Raw genomic sequence first — 16600 nt, forward strand, 5'->3', positions numbered from 1 at the left:
GTAAAATATGAAAGAAAAAGAAAACTTTGATAAAATGTCTTCCTTTTCCCCCTTGCCTCAACTGTCCCAACTAAATTCAGCAGCTTCCAAGTGCTGGTAGTAGTGGTTATTTATTTGTTAAGTTATGTCTGACTCTTGTGACCCCAAAGACTGTAGCCTGCCAGGCTCCTCTGTCCATGGGATTCCCCAGGCAAGAACACTGGAGTAGGTTGCCATTTCCTTCTCCTCAGGATCTTTCTTGACCCATTGATCGAACTGGTGTCTCCTGCATTGCAGGTGGATTCTTTACTGACTGAGCCACCAGGGAAGCCAGCTTCCAAGTCCTATTTACGTCCAATTTTGGTCTCAGTGTTTCCCTAGTGGCTCAGCGGTAAAGAATCTACCACCTGCAATGTGGGAGGTGCCATCCATTTCTGCCTCCCTCAAATCAGAGTCATTTTCTGAGACTATCTCCCCTAACACCAGCTTGTATTAATGCTACCCACAAATCTAATCTCCTGTGGCAATGCATCATACCCTATGATTAATTTTTACATCACCACAATAAAAACCATGGTACGGTAACAGCAAGCGCTAAAATGCTTGGAAAGCAAAGAAGAAGAGTAACAAATAGTTATATTTCCTTACGAAGCTTTCAAGTATTCCTTATCATAATAACATCTTCTTTGAATTCATAGTATGCTTTAAGGCATTATCTACTAATGTCTAATAATTTCTTAATGATGAAGGAGGTGAATTCCTTCCCTCTCAATATGAAGACAAGAATGAGGATGAATGAAGCATGTTCGTAGAATGTGTCTCAAGATTCCTGGACAAAAGTGATACACAATCTCTCAATAGTTAATTCTTCTCTTTCTCAGTAGAGTTCTTAGAAGAATTCCTGAATACAAACAAGCAATCAAAGGCAAGAAACACCGTGACTTCTCCCACAGAAATGAGCATTTTAAAGCCACAAATCATGATGAAATCACTTCCCTTAAAAAAAAAAAAAAGTAACAAGGCTACTGTCAGGTGAAAAAGAGAACATTTTAACTGATTGTTCAGAATTGTGTCATTCTTCATAACTCTCCTTACAAAATTCCCTTCCTGGGAAATTCCTTGTTCACTTTGGCCCTGGCTGGAGGGGATCTTGACTTAGGCAGAGATGACATGAAAACTGTCATTTTGTAAAGGAGATGCAACAGAAGACAGAACTGAGCTGCCTCAGGGCAATGAGGGGTGAACATCAAGAGGAGTAAGGACAGCAGAGTGGGACTGCTTGTTCTGAAAGCTTGCCTGAGCTCCTTTGGTTAGGAAATCAAGACTTGAAATCTTAAGGTAAAAAGCTAGCTTGTGACAAAGCCAGAGTATCTTGGCTTTAGCGGGAAAGACCATAGAAGAAGCTTTTCTTGCAACCAACCTGGTTCTCTTACACAGTATGCAGGTATGTGTATAAAAGCCAATGGAACCTCTCAAAGACGTCTTAAGTCTTAAGGAGTTTTAAAAAGTAATTACATGGAGGGAAGTGGGTTCTAGTGTTTCACATGAAACACTTTCTAGAAGGTCCACGTTATCCCATGCAATACTTTAGGCCAGAAGTGGAGAAAAACAGAAAAATAAAATATAAGCAACAACAACACACCCCACACACACACACACACACACACAAACCTAAATGCCAAATCCAGATTTTAAGATATGAGACTAACTGGAATGGGAAGAAAATTCTTATTGCTATACTTATTAACTATGAAATTTGAGAAATCACAGACTCAGAAAAGTAAAGACAATGTAGTGGGACCTCTGTCTGCTAGACCAGTGATTGCCAACTGAAGATGCCCATGACCATCCCAGAAGTGAAAAAGGAACCAAATATGGAAAATAAATCAAATAAGAGTTTGCTCTCTTCCTGGGCCTCCTGGCCTGAGATGCAGGGAGAGAACTCTGTCCCTTATGTCAGTTTGCTTTTGAAGTTAAGCTGACCTCACTTGAAGTAAGCAAAAGATGTTCTGGAATTATTTCTGTGCTCTTTACAGTGCTCCATATGCCCTGAGGACGAGTTACTGCTACTGACTTTTTTTTTTTTTTCCACACCACACCACTTGCGAAGATCTTAGTTCCCAGACCAGAGATTGAAAGCACTGAGTCCTGTGCTTAGTTGCTCAGTCGTGTCCAACTGTTTGTGAGCCCCTGGACTGTAGCCTGCTAGGCTCCCCTCTCCATGGGGATTCTACAGGCAGGAATACTGGAGTGGGTTGCCATGCCCTCCTCCAGGGCATCTTCCCAACCCAGGAAGACCAACCACTAGAAACTCCCTAACCACGGAGAACCATCAGGGAATTTCCTCCTGCTCTCTTTTCCATTTTCAGTTCAGAGCTCAGTCAGGTCTGACCCTTTGCGACCCCATGGACTGCAGCACGCCAGGCTTCCCTGTCCATCACCAACTTTCAGAACTTACTCAAACTCATGTCCATCGAGTCAGTGATGTCATCCAACCATCTCATCCTCTGTCGTCTCCTTCTTTTCCCACCTTCAATCTTTCCCAGCATCAGGGTCTTTTCAAATGAGTCAGCTCTTCGCATCAGGTAGCCAAAGTATTGGAGTTTCAGCTTCAGCGTAAGTCCTCCCAAAGAATATTCAAGACTGATTTCCTTTAGGATGGACTGGTTGATTTCCTTGCAGTCCAAGACATTCTCAAGAGTCTTCTCCAACACCCCAGTTCAAAAGCATCAATTCTTCAATGCTCAGCTTTCTTTATAGTCCAACTCTCAATCGTACATGATTACTGGAAAAACCATCGCTTTGACTAGATGGACTTTGTTGGCAAAGTTGTCTCTGCTTTTTAATATGTTGTCTAGGTGGGTCATCACTTTTCTTCCAAGAAGCAAGTGTCTTTTAATTTCATGGCTGCAGTCACCATCTGCAGTGACTTTGGAGCCCCCCAAAATAAAGTCTCTCACTGTTTCCATTGTTTTCCCATCTATTCACCATGAAATGATGGGGCCAGAGGCCATGATCTTAGTTTTCTGAATGTTGAGCTTTAAGTCAACTTTTTCACTCTCCTCTTTCATCAAGAGGCTCTTTAGTTCTTTTTCACTTTCTGCCATAGGGGAGGTGTCATCTGCATATCTGAGATTACTGGTATTTCTCCCGGCAATCTTGATTCCAGCTTGTGCTTCATCCAGCCTGGCATTTCACATGATGTATTCTGCATATAAGTTAAATAAGCAGGGCGAAAATACACAGCCTTGACGTACTCCTTTCCTGATTTGGAACCAGTCTGTTGTTTCATGTCCGGTTCTAACTGTTGCTTCCTGGCCTGCAAACATATTTCTCAGGAGGCAGGTCAGGTGGTCTGGTATTCCCATCTTTTTCAGAATTTTCCACAGTTTGTTGTGATCCACATAGTCAAAGGCTTTGGCATAGTCAATAAAGCATAAGTAGATGTTTTTCTGGAACTCTCTTACTTTTTCAATGATCCAGCGGATGTTGGCAATTTGATCTCTGGTTCCTCTGCCTTTTCTAGATCCAGCTTAAACATCTGGAATTTCATGCTTCATGTACTGTTGAAGCCTGGCTTGGAGAATTTTGAGCATTACTTCGCTAGTGTGTGAGATGAGTGCAATTGTGTGCTACTTTGAACATCCTTTGGCATTGCCTTTCTTTGGGATTGGAATGAAAACTGACCTTTTCCAGTCCTGTGGCCACTGCTGGCATATTGAGTGCAGCACTTTCACAGCATCATCTTTTAGGATTTGAAATAGCTCAACTGGAATCCCATCACCTCCACTAGCTTTTGCCATCTCCTATTTGACCACTTCCTATTTGTCTTGATTCATGGACATAACATTCCATGTTCCAATGCAATGTTGTTCTTCATAGCATCAGACTTTACTTCCATCACCAGTCACATCCACAACTAGGTGGTGTTTTTGCCTTGGCTCAGTTTCCTCATTCTTTCTGGAGTTATTTCTCTACTGATCTCCAGTAGCATATTGGACCTACTGACCTGGGGAGTTCATCTTTCAGTGTCCTATCTTTTCATCTTTTCATACTGTTCATGGGGTTCTCAAGGCAAGAATACTGAAGTGGTTTGCTATTCCCTTCTCTAGTGGACCACATTTTGTCACAACTCTCCACCATGACCTGTCCATCTTGGGTGGCCCTACACAGTATGGCTCATAGTATCATTTAGACAAGGCTGTGGTCCATGTGATCAGGCACGTCCTAATCTCTTGATAATTCAATGGTTCCTTCTTTTCAGTATTTTTCCTGGTTCCTTCTCCTTTTTCTCACCTCTAATGCTGGGTAGCTCCAAGGCTCACCTCTTGGTGAATTTTTTCTACTACATGCACACGCATTCCCTGGGCAATCTCATGCAAGTTTGTGGTTCAATCCCATTTACAAGCCAGTACCCATAACCCAGACCTCTGTCCTGAACTCCAGCACAAATAACTGCCTACTTGACATTGCCACTTGGATGTCCAAAAGTCACCTCACATTCAACACATCCACAATGGACTGCTGAATCCTTCCTCCCTCGAAATGCCTGACTTCACCTTCCCTATTGATGATGTTGGAAACCGCATTCTTCCTACTGCTCACATCAAAAATCTTGTGCTTATTTTTTATTGAAAATGCACTCTCTCTCATACTAGAAACCCTTTAGGCTATACCTTCACAAATATATGCAGAATCAGATCACTTCTCCTCATTCCACAGCTACTGCCCTCACCAACAGTACCCTGATTCACTCTCAAAAATGTTTTGATTTGAATGAATTACGGTCACCCTAATATAAGGCCCTCCAAGGTCTCACTTCCCAGCCTACCCCATTGCTCCCTCCATTACTTTCAGGGGCTCTCATTACATTCCAGCCATGATGGCATCCTTGCTAATCTTTGGTGAATTAGGCACATTTCTGCCTTTGGACCTTTGTCCTGGTTATTCCATCTGGAATGCTTTCTTCCAGATATCCGTGTGGCAAGTTCCTTACATCTTTTAAGTCTTTGCTCAGTTTTTAAACGTTCAGCAAGACCCCGTTTACTATTGGAATGAGCCTATTCTTCCATTAACTGTCATATTTACCCTGTTCTTCATTTTTCTGTCTCTATTGTACTTACAACCTTTCAACATACTATATAATTTTATTTATAATCACCCCTTTGATCAGCAGAGGACAGGTTCCAGGACTCTGGAAGATAGCAAAATTCATAAATGCTCAAGTATTATACATTATATACAACAGTACAGTATTTGCATATAACCTATGTATAGTCTCCCATATATTGAGTTATCTCTACAACACATAATACCTTTTACAATGTAAATGCTATGTAAATATCAATAGCTGCCAAAGCCTGGCAAATTTTCAAGTTTTGCTTTTTGAAACTTTCTGGATTCTTTTTTCCCCAAATATTTTTGACCCACAGAACCTCTGGATTTGGAGGGCTGACTGTATTTATTAATTCATTTGTCTCCTTTCATTAGAATGGAAGCACCTCGAGAGCAGACAGACCTCTTCTCCTCACTGTTGCACCTCAAGGGTAGACCCTGCCTGGCACATACATGTAGGTACTCAGTAAATATCTGAGTATTGTTGAATGAAGAAACAAACACGTATATAAAGACAGAGGTCATTATGTCTCTCTTTAGAATTTCCCGGTTCATTGTCTTTCTCTTAACTATGATCTTTCCGCTTGAAACAGACATTGACAAAACATTTAACTGTGGCTCAGAAACCACCCCGCCCCTCCACTCAACAAGAATAAAAGCAGACTAACAGACTGGACATAAAAACCCTGGCACTAATCGCTATTTACACTTTTCACAGTGATCCAAGAGGCCCATGCTGTTCTTACCTGTCTTGCAGATATGTGGCCCTGAGTCTTAACCTCTTACCATGAACTCAGGTTCACTTTCAAAACATCCCATAGTGGAGCTGCAAAGGAATTTCTGACCAAGAGTGCCACCTACTGATCAATAGGTGAGAAATCAGGACAATGAGGTAAAAAGTACAATCCAGTCTAACTTGAAAAGTAGGAAAAGATAGGAATGAAAAATTCCATCAAGTCAGTAAAATAAATTTCTTTTCCTAAAGAGTGCTAGCCAGGAGTTTGGTCTGAATTCTACAGCAGGAGTAAGTAAATATTGTTCAATTGTAAAGAATCATAATAACCCTCTTCAGAGAGGAGGAAACATCTCCAAAATATTAACAGGGCAACTAGTTTTCTACAAATAACAGCAAATTTTCACCAGTAACTTAAGAGTTATGATATTTGAGATGCAAAGTAAATACATCTGTTGTTTTAATTTCCCCTCACATACAAATAAAAGTTAACCTAAGGAATTTTCTGTGGTGCAGTAGTTAAGAGTCTGACTTCTTATGCAGGGGGTGTGGGTTCAATCCCTGGTTGGGCAGCTAAGATCCCACATGCCTTGGGGCCAAAAAACCAACACATAAAACAGAAGAAATATTGTAACAAATTCAAGAAAGACTTAAAAAACACACAACATAATCTAACTTGAGATTTAAAATTCACTAGAAAAAAAAATTACAGAAAAAGCATTTGAGATAATGCCAGAGCAGTTATATTTGAGGCTATACACTATACTTATTTTTTGGAGAGGGGAGGTCTTAGTTCCCTGGCTAGGGATTGAAACTGTGACCTCTGCACTGGAAGTGCAAAATCTTAACCACTAGACCACAAGGGAAGTCCCTGAGGCTATACATTATAAAGTTTCTCCTCTTTAGAAGTGTAGAGACATTTTCTTGGTTATTTAAATACAGTATTGTTCAGTGTCAGTGAACACAGGTCATGAATTCTAAGAAGGATTCAAAAGATAAAATGGCATTTTTCACATCTCTTTGCCAGTAGCTGGCACTTCTTCATTATCAAAAGCCTCTTCTGTCTCCTGGTTTCCTGCCATGAGTAGTATTTGTGATGACGATTGGCTGACATAAGCTCTAGGAAGCCATTTATTTAAATCATTTATTCACTCCTATACTGGACATGGAACAACAGACTGGTTCCAAATAGGAAAAGGAATACATCAAGGCTGTATATTGTCACCCTGCTTATTTAACTTATATGCAGAGTACATCATGAGAAACGGGGGGCTGGAAGAAGCACAAGCTGGAGTCAAGATTGCCGGGAGAAATATCAATAATCTCAGATATGCAGATGACACCACCCTTACGGCAGAAAGTAAAGAGGAACTGAAAAGCCTCTTGATGAAAGTGAAAGAGGAGAGTGAAAAAGTTGCTTAAAGCTCAACATACAGAAAACAAAGATCATGGCATCTTGGTCCCATCACTTCATGGGAAGTAGATGGGGAAACAGTGGAAACAGTGTCAGACTTTATTTTGGGGGGCTCCAAAATCACTGCAGATGGTGATTGCAGCCATAAAATTAAAAGACGCTTACTCCTTGGAAGGAAAGTTATAACCAACCTAGACGGCATATTGAAAAGCAGACACATTACTTTGCCAACAAAGGTCCATCTAGTCAAGGCTATGGTTTTTCCAGTAGTCATGTATAGATGTGAGAGTTGGACTGTGAAGAAAGCTGAGTGCCGAAGAATTGATGCTTTTGAACTGTGGTGTTGGAGAAGACTCTTGAGAGTCCCTTGGACGGCAAGGAGATCCAACCAGTCCATTCTGAAGGAGATCAGCCCTGGGTGTTCAATGGAAGGACTGATGCTAAAGCTGAAACTCCAATACTTTGGCCACCTCATGCGAAGAGTTGACTCATTGGAAAAGACTCTGATGCTGGGAGGGATTGGGGGCAGGAGGAGAAGGGGATGACAGAGGATGAGATGGCTGGATGGCATCACCGACTTGATGGACCGAGTTTCAGTGAACTCCCGGAGTTGGTGATGGACAGGGAGGCCTGGCGTGCTGCAATTCATGAGGCTGCAAAGAGTCGGACACGACTGAGTGACTGAACTGAACTGAATTCACTCCTACCTTACATTCTAACCACTTGATTTTGCTTTTATATTGTCTTCATTAAACAAAAATGTTAATAAACATTTGACTGAGAAATTAATATTTGTTGTTGGTGGTGTTCAGTTGTAAGTCATATCTGACTCTTTTGCAGCCTCACGGACTACATCATACCAGGCTCCACTCCCTTGTCATCCACTATCTCCTGGAGTTTGCTCAAATTCATGTCCACTGGGTCAGTGAATCTATCTAACTATCTCATTCTCTGCCACTCACTTCTCCTTTTGCCTTCAATCTTTCTCAGCATCAGCGTCTTTTCCAATGAATCAGCTCTTGGCATCAAGTAGCCAAAGTGTTGGAGCTTCAGCTTCTGAATCAGTCCTTCCAATCAATATTCAGGGTTGATTTCCTCCAGGACTGATTGGTTTGATCTTGCAGTCCAATGGACTCTCAAGAGTCTCCTTCAGCACCACAGCTCAAGAGCATCAATTCTTTGACACTCAGTCTTCTTATGGACCAACTCCCACATCCATACCTGATTACTGGAAAAACCATAGCTTTGACTATAAGAATCTTTGTCAACAAAGTGATGTCTTTGCTTTTTAATACACTGTATAGGTTAACATTGTCAAAAATCAGAAAGAGTATAATACAATGTGTTTTGAAAAACCCTAAAGAATAGAAATTTCATAAGGAAAAACCTAAGGAAGGAAACAAGTTTATACCTCCCATGTGTCTTCACTTTAAAAATAACACAGGAGCAGTAAATAGGAGAAATAAAAGAGTAGAAATGGCTTTTAACAAAAACAAGAATAGCCCATTCTTATACTCATGAACAGATCAGGTTAAATGTAATAAATTCCAAGAGAAGATAATTTAGAAAAATGCATTTAATTATAAAAATTTTTTTAAATAAAAAAGCAATGGCACAAATCATCACAAAGGTATTTAAATGATCATATCCACAGGCTGCTCTTAATTAAAAATTTCTGACTGTTCTCATTAGCAGCGTTTTCCCCTCCTAATTAGAGTGACATCAAGAGCTTCTGAGAATGTGCAATGTTTCCTACCCTAAAGTCCTACTGAAAAGTATCATAAACACAGTTTGTGCAACATCCATGTACATCACTTTTATTCACTACACTCTAAACTCATACAATATGGAACATTTCTCTCTCACTTCATTCCTCTTATTTACAGCATGGAGGCTCATCTCTTATTATATATAATATGGTTTGTGCATTAAAATCTCTGGGAATGGTCTTTCCACAGCATTTTAATAAATTTGCTCTGATTAAAATAAGTACACAAACAAAAGCTTGTTCATATGATGGTGTCATACTCAGAAGAATAATTCTTCCTGTGACTCATTTATAAGTAAAAAAAAAAAAAAAGATCCCTCTTTCAGCAGAATCCATTCTCAACAACGACTGGATACCACTACTGCACATATTTGTACTGCTAATACAACAATAGGTAAAGCCAGCTATATGACTTTTTAAATTTCATTTAGGAGATTACAGCATACATGAAGTGCTCTTCCACTCTCTCATTATCCATAATCCAGTTATTCCACATGGATATATTTTATTTATTCTGAGTACGTAAGTCTTAAACAGTGCAGTAATAATTGGCAGTTTCTGACAGTTCTGTTTTCTTGATATTGGATACAGTTCTGAGAACATATGTGAGCTGAACTGAAAAAAAATGCAAGTCTCTTCGTGTGATACAGCAGTAAGAAGTGGGATGCCACTGTCTGAACAAATGACTCAAAGAGATGAATATTAATGTACGACAGAGACAGAAATATTGCTGAACTCAGTCTGTTTCCAGAGGTACTATCTTCACATCTTGCCATAGGTTACCTGGTTACCTGTCCGGTTGAAAAACAAACCCACCTGGGGGAAGGCAGGTGTCAGGAGGAAAGAACGGTGAAAATGCACATTATTACTGTATATATCATTTTAGAACAGAAAAAGAGGGGGAAGAGAGTATATTTTCATATTAAAAAGGGATGTCGCATCTGGACACATTCCACGGAGTGGATGAAAATAGCCTACAAGCTAATTAAGCTCCCTTCTTCTCACTCCAGAGATGTTTTCTTATATGAATAATAATAATTAACATAATCTGGCAGCAGCACAAATCTAGAACTTTTTAAGGCTCAGTCTGTCACTATTCAAGAGTAGGGTATATGTGAATAATAAGAGTCCCACCATTTATTTTATTTACACTCTTGACCCAGCAAGTATGATTAAGGGAGTCCTTATGGCTGGCTATCTTCAGCATAAATCTTCTATAACGGCTTTGACTTTATAACCCACTCAGCATTGGGGTTGAGTTGATATAAGTCCTTCATGTAAGTGTCGTCATCAAGGCAACGTTCCCCTAGGAAAGAGACGTTACATCAGTTTAATTCAGTGAGTGGGGAGATAGAGAGGCAATTTTAAATTCAAGCCTCGTGGTTTAACTCTGGAGTCTTACACTTTGAAATAGTTATCATTTTTTCCCACCTCCCATAATATTGTAAGGCTTGGGCCAATAATGGAAAAGTTAATTGAGTAGTCCTTCTCCAAACGCACAGGTTTCAAATGAAGTTAGGAAATTGAAAATACTGTCTGTGATGGGTTTTTAAATGGTTCCTTAAAAGTTTATTCACCTTTACTAAGTAAGAAACCATGCTTAATTCCCAATATCTAATAGCAAAATGCACAATCAAATATACTAATACTTGATTAACAGAGTTAACAATCCAGATTTCTAGTGGAATTGTGATTTAAATTTTTGAAGGAAACTTCATTTTCTTATATTCAAGTTTCAATATTTACTAAAATTTTCTAAGTCCTAGAAAAGAATTCTATGAAACATATCTTAAGGTATTTTCAATGACTATTTTGAATTTATCTGTTGACAATTTTACTCTTACTATTTTAAGGATCAAAAAAAGAAGGAAGGTTTACTTTAAATTTTAATAAGAAGATGAGTACAACCCATTGATAGTTATAAGTGGGAAAAAAAAAATGAGACATGGTCAAAACTAATCCATTTATCCTATTTCTATTTTAAAGGTACCAATGTGTGTATGTATACATATGTGTATTATGTAGCAGGCAATCAATAATGGCAAAATAACTTCTGCTTTCACTAAAAAATACCCAATGCTATACCATAATAAAAGTATCAACTTGGTCTTAAATAAGCCCACTCCCTTTATTAAGATGTGCTATCAGCATATAAAAGGGCTTCCCTCATAGCTCAGTTGGTAAAGAACCTGCCTGCAATGCAAGAGACTTGGGTTCGATTCCTGCATCAGGAAGATCCCCTGGAGAAGGAAATGGCAACCCACTCCAGTATTTTTGCTTGGAGAATCCCATGGAGAGAGTAGCCTGGCGGCTACAGTCCATGGGGTCACAAGAGTTGGACACGACTGAGTGACTTTCACTACTACTACCTATCAGCATATAAAAAAGAAAGAGGCTTTGAAAAAATTCATTAACCATTTTAGAAGTTATTTCTATTTTAGAGAACTTGCCTTTGGCTCAGGGTCCACATAGAAGGAGCTCTAAAAGAGCCAGAACAGAAAGGGCAGACCATCAAAAAAAATCTCATCAACTATAATACTCATCAACTGTCTACAGGGTATTATATTTTACTTCAAATTTCCTTTTCTCTCCCAAAATTATAAAAAACAACCACTGGCAATGTCAAATAAGCATATGGAATAAAAGATTTTTTAAAAATGTGCTTACCAATATTTCCTCCAATTTCATACAAAAAAACTTCCCCATTCTTGAGAGTCTGGGCAACTCCACTAGCAGGGACAAAACAAACTGATTAGTTGCATCATCAGACAGCTTGCAAGTAAATCACTTTAATGTGCTTGGGGAATTCTAGCTTGTATGGAAAATTCATAACTTAGACATACTGTAATTATCTACATGTTTGTATTTTCCCATCTGTTAAATGTGTGGAACAGTAATAAAAATGTCACACCTGTAAATTAAAATAAACAAATGGAATCGTACATCCAAAGGTGAAATAATAAATCAGTACCTAAATCTGTAAAGTTAAAAAGAAAAGTAACATTTTAGCTGTCCATAAAATTATTAATATGGTCATCTATTTTGCATAGGGGCCAAAAAGGTCCTCATGAAACTCTAAGAAGAAATGTTTGCACATTGCATTTATTCAATAGTATTTCTCACAGGTTTGCTGTGCTGACCACTCTAATAGTGTACAAGATGAATATAAAGAATACAGCACCGTTCATAAGCCTCCTTGTGCTAATTGTCCCAATATGGGAAGTAAATGCTCTCAAAATAGAACCAAATAGTCATTACGATGACTTTACAAGTAGAATGCATCTTTAGGCTTACACTCTTCAAAGAGTAAAGTCTCCAGAACATTAGGTTTAAACAGTGGCAAAATTAAGTGCTTTACAAAAATCTCTATTATCTGGAAAACTTACCAAAAATCAAATTCAGAGCTCTAGAAAATCTGATTTAATATGCCTAGATCAAGCCCTAGAATCTGGTTTTTAAACAGTCTCTGGTAGACGCTGATGCGCAGAAGGGTTTGTGAACCACTGACGGAGACACTGAGGACAAACTCCCCAGAACTGACAAGAGAAAACCAGGGCTGACTTTTACCCAAACCATTAGAAAGATGTGATACAGTAGAAGCTTTCCTAACCAACCATTCAGTGGCTCCTCTAGTTACCCAGCTCCATCCACTCTGCTGTCAACAGCACCCTGACCACTCAGGGCTATGGGAGTTCTCACGCTTTTGATCCTCCCTGTTGAGCCATATCCTGACCAAGAGACAACTCACTTTGCTTCCAAACTGGTGTATGCTTATTTTTGAAATTAAATAATTCAATAATTACATTTTCATTTTTAATACAGCATATACCTGATAAACTATAATAAGAGTCAGTATTTTTACGAAAACCAAATGGAATGTTTGGGGAGACGGAAAAAAATCTAGTCAGGTTATTGTTCTCAGATTGCTTCTCCAATATTATATTCTTATTTTACTTTAAAGAAACCTAACTAGATTTTCTGATAACATTAGCTTTCACTTAATACTAATCAACAAATCCATAATTAAAGAAAAGGCAACAGCTATTACCAAAGACTGGTGAATGAATGTATAATTTATCGCACATTTATTTTATGCCACTTGTGTGTTCTTGGCTTCAGTAGAGAAAGCAGGGGAGGGAAAGGATGGAGGGAAGTGGGGTTTCCCACTGTCCCTATATAAGTGGAAGGCAAATAAGGAGGGCAAAGTCATGGAAGAAAAGATACATATAACTATTTACTGAAAACATCACTCATTAGATGGCCCAGACGAATAATTCTATGTACTTCATGGTCATTTTCCTATTTAATTATCACATGGCTATAACATAGGTATAACACTTTTACAATGAGGAGCCAGAGACTTAAAGAGATGATAAAAACTAGCCTGACATAAAACAGGAAAATCTGGTATTTGGATCCATATTATCTGGTTCCAGCATCCCCAAGCATAAAAGAAAGGGCTGAGCACTGGGCGGAGAAAAGGCAAATGGACCAAAAAGTTTGCTCGACTTCCCTTTGGGTGGAGCCGGATGGGGAGAGGAGAGGATGTAGAAGGATTCTGCTTTAGTGAGTGGCAAGTTTGCTTAATAAAAGCACCACTAGCAGTAAATCCAAATAGACAAAGGGCAATTGTCACAAAACTGGTACTTTCTTATAAGAATATGTCTACCATTATCCTACCCCAACCTAACTATAAAAGTCACAGTGGGGTGTATCACACAACTTCAGAGTCACACCTTGTATTACCTACAAGTAGAGGAGCACAACTGCACACTAAATTGAGCATCTGGGTCCTGCAAGCAAACTCTGCATAAATTAAACTATGTCTAGCCTGGAAGAGCTGCTTATATCTGAAGTCTGGCCAGATCTTTAGGTACATACTTTGGGAGAGGATGGGAAGCCATTCCTGGTGGGAAGATGGCATCTACTTGGTCAGCTCAGGGAACAGAGGAAGTGGATTGATCTCCTTGAGGCAGAGAGACCTTTTAGGGAGCAAAGACATCCAAGAAACTCCAACTGCTCCCAGAACCTAATCCTCGCCCCCCAATTCCAACTAGTCCAGGAATTAATCCCCTCAAAGTTCATCTACTCCCAGACTCTACATCAGCAGTCCCCAGATCCATGATAACCTCTTGGTCCCCGAGCCAGTAAAGAGAGGGGTTAAAGGACTTCCTTTGGGGACAAACCCCAGATTTAGAATTCAGCTCCACCACCCAGGTGACATATGACCTTTAAGTCTCAAGTTTCCTTATCAGTAAAATGGAGATATGATAGTACTTCCCTCAGAGTGCGGTTGAGAAGGAAGTTTAAGCCCAGAATTACCAATAAGCCTCTCTTTTATTTCATCACCATCTGTTAACTACACAGGCTCATGTCTTCTTCCAATTTACAAACCGCAAGGGAAGACACTTTAAGATATTTTTTATACCCTTTTCAACATCTAGCAAAGGGCCATAGACAGAGCAGAGACATTAAATATATGCAGTTCTGTATTAAAACTGGAGAAATTTTGACAGAAAACTTGAATGAAGGAAGAGGTTGAATTCTATGGGAGATGAAATCAGTATAAGAAGCTAAATAGTTAATGCTTCTGAGGTCTCTGTCTTTAAAAAAAAAGCTAGATTTATTTATTTCAGTAAGTGGAAATGAGAAAGGAAAGCATTAAAATATAATTTTAGCTAAAAATAAGCATTTGAACACTGAAATATCCATACCCTGTTCAAACCTTCAAAATTCAAGAAAAGATATCTCAAACATGTCTCAAAAAGTGTGTATCAGGAAGGTGTGAGGGAGGTTCAAGAGGGAGGGGACATATGTATACTTACGGCCGATTCACATTGTTTGTTGTATGGTAGAAACCAATACAACATTGTAAAGCAATTATTCTCCAGCTTAAAAGGGATGCCAATCAATGGCTTTCAAAAGACTCCTCCTGCCTCATCAGCCCCATAACAGAGGGGAAGACCTGGTGGTCTCTGCTGAGGAGGGTGTGCTTTGTCCTGTGACTTCAGAACTCCTCGGGCCAGCTGTCCCCTCTGAATTCTTTATACCTTCTGTCTTAAAATTTAAGAATTTATTTGTATTCATTATATTTCATTGAAAAAGTTGTATCTTTTGTTTTAATCCCACTGTATCCTAATTAGTGATTTTCCTAACAGACTACACATAGTAATTAACCTCCAATCACCATATTCTGGAAAGAATACTGAGTAGTGTCATGTGCCAAGTCTACTGCAGACAGAGTGAAGGAATGCTCAGACCTCCTGCCTGCAACAGGCTCAACCTGAACACAAACTACACGCAATGAACTCGACTCATTCCAACAGTATTATTTTTAAGTCTACTCTTCTCTTCTGCTAACATTTTAAGTCATTCACACCAGTCATCATTTAAACAAAAAAAAAAAAAGGAAGAAAAAAAAGAGAAAAAGAGGGGAGGGAGAGAGAGCAAGTGAGTGATACCATGGATTAATTAAAACAAAACAGGCCTCTACCTTTCTTGGCTGAGAAATCTGGCAAGTACATCACTGGCTTTGAGTTCTTCAGTTAGCTGTATTGCCATGGAAACTTTCGAAAGATGGGGAGCTTGTACTCGAATCACTCCCTGAGGAACGTCAGCCTGCAAAGCAATAATGACACTGGAACAAAGCTGGCAGCAGCTGGAACGTGTAACTCTGTACAATGCATTATACGGTAAGTGTGCTTAACTACTATGCATTTTACTTCACTACATAAAAACCTTAACTACTGTATAATGTAATTTACTAAATTACATCAAACCTCAAATATCCTCTTAATGGTGATAGGGGAACTTTATAATGCCTGTGCAGTAATGCTTAATTATTTTTAAAGATGTAAAGAATGACAGCAATAACCATTACTGCCATATTAAGTGCTGATTTCTGAGTATTATCTACTGGAGGGTGCTTCTTCATGTAGCAATTTATGAAATTGAATCAGAATGAAGTTACTTTGCGGGCTATTGCAATGTATGCATTAAAAAAAAAAATCTTCCTGCACATTCACAAAACTTCCCCAAAATTTTGAACCTGAGAGTATTAAAATAAATGAAACATACTTTTCCAATACATTGGTATTGTGTCAGCTCCTCACTAGGTTGATAAGCACACACTGTGACTGCACACTTTGAACCTGAGATGACTCATTCTAAATCCTGTGCCCACAGATGTTAAGAACATTTTAGTATTTGGGAGGCTATCAAAGAAAGATTTTGAGGATTATAATATCAAAACATCAACTATGGCACTCAAAATATTAGACTTAATTAAGTCCTAATGGTTCTGCTAAAATAAATACTAACTTATTATTTATAACCATATGTTCTTGAACAGACCTTAGACCAAACAGCATGCACAAATTATGTTTAAACATAATGCTTTAAACACTACAAATACCCTGTTTAATTCAACCAGAATTTACTAAGCATCTACTGAGTACTGCATTGTGCTACTTATGTTTAGCAAATTTATTTACTTGGCCAGTAAACAAATAAGACACAAGTCCTTTGGTGTACAATAATTTTTGTGCTCACAGCATCATTTTTTAATGTATATGGTCTTGACTTTTTTTTA

General features: G+C 38.8%; 1 protein-coding gene across 3 annotated transcripts in view; it reads right to left on the reverse strand.

The window, feature by feature from the left end:
- Positions 1 to 8799: 8799 nt before the first annotated feature.
- Positions 8800 to 16600, reverse strand: part of ARHGAP18 (Rho GTPase activating protein 18) — a 199947-nt gene continuing 192146 nt past the window's right edge. For all 3 annotated transcript variants that reach the window (XM_069598378.1, XM_069598377.1, XM_069598379.1), the window contains exons 13-15: positions 15503 to 15627; positions 11677 to 11738; positions 8800 to 10315 (exon numbers count right to left, since the gene is read on the reverse strand). In XM_069598378.1, the coding sequence (XP_069454479.1) occupies positions 10224 to 10315; positions 11677 to 11738; positions 15503 to 15627 (279 nt within the window). In that variant the 3' untranslated portion in view covers positions 8800 to 10223. The remainder of the gene's footprint in view (positions 10316 to 11676; positions 11739 to 15502; positions 15628 to 16600) is intronic.

Source organism: Ovis canadensis, chromosome 8, assembly GCF_042477335.2.
Source record: "Ovis canadensis isolate MfBH-ARS-UI-01 breed Bighorn chromosome 8, ARS-UI_OviCan_v2, whole genome shotgun sequence".
NCBI lineage: Eukaryota > Metazoa > Chordata > Mammalia > Artiodactyla > Bovidae > Ovis > Ovis canadensis.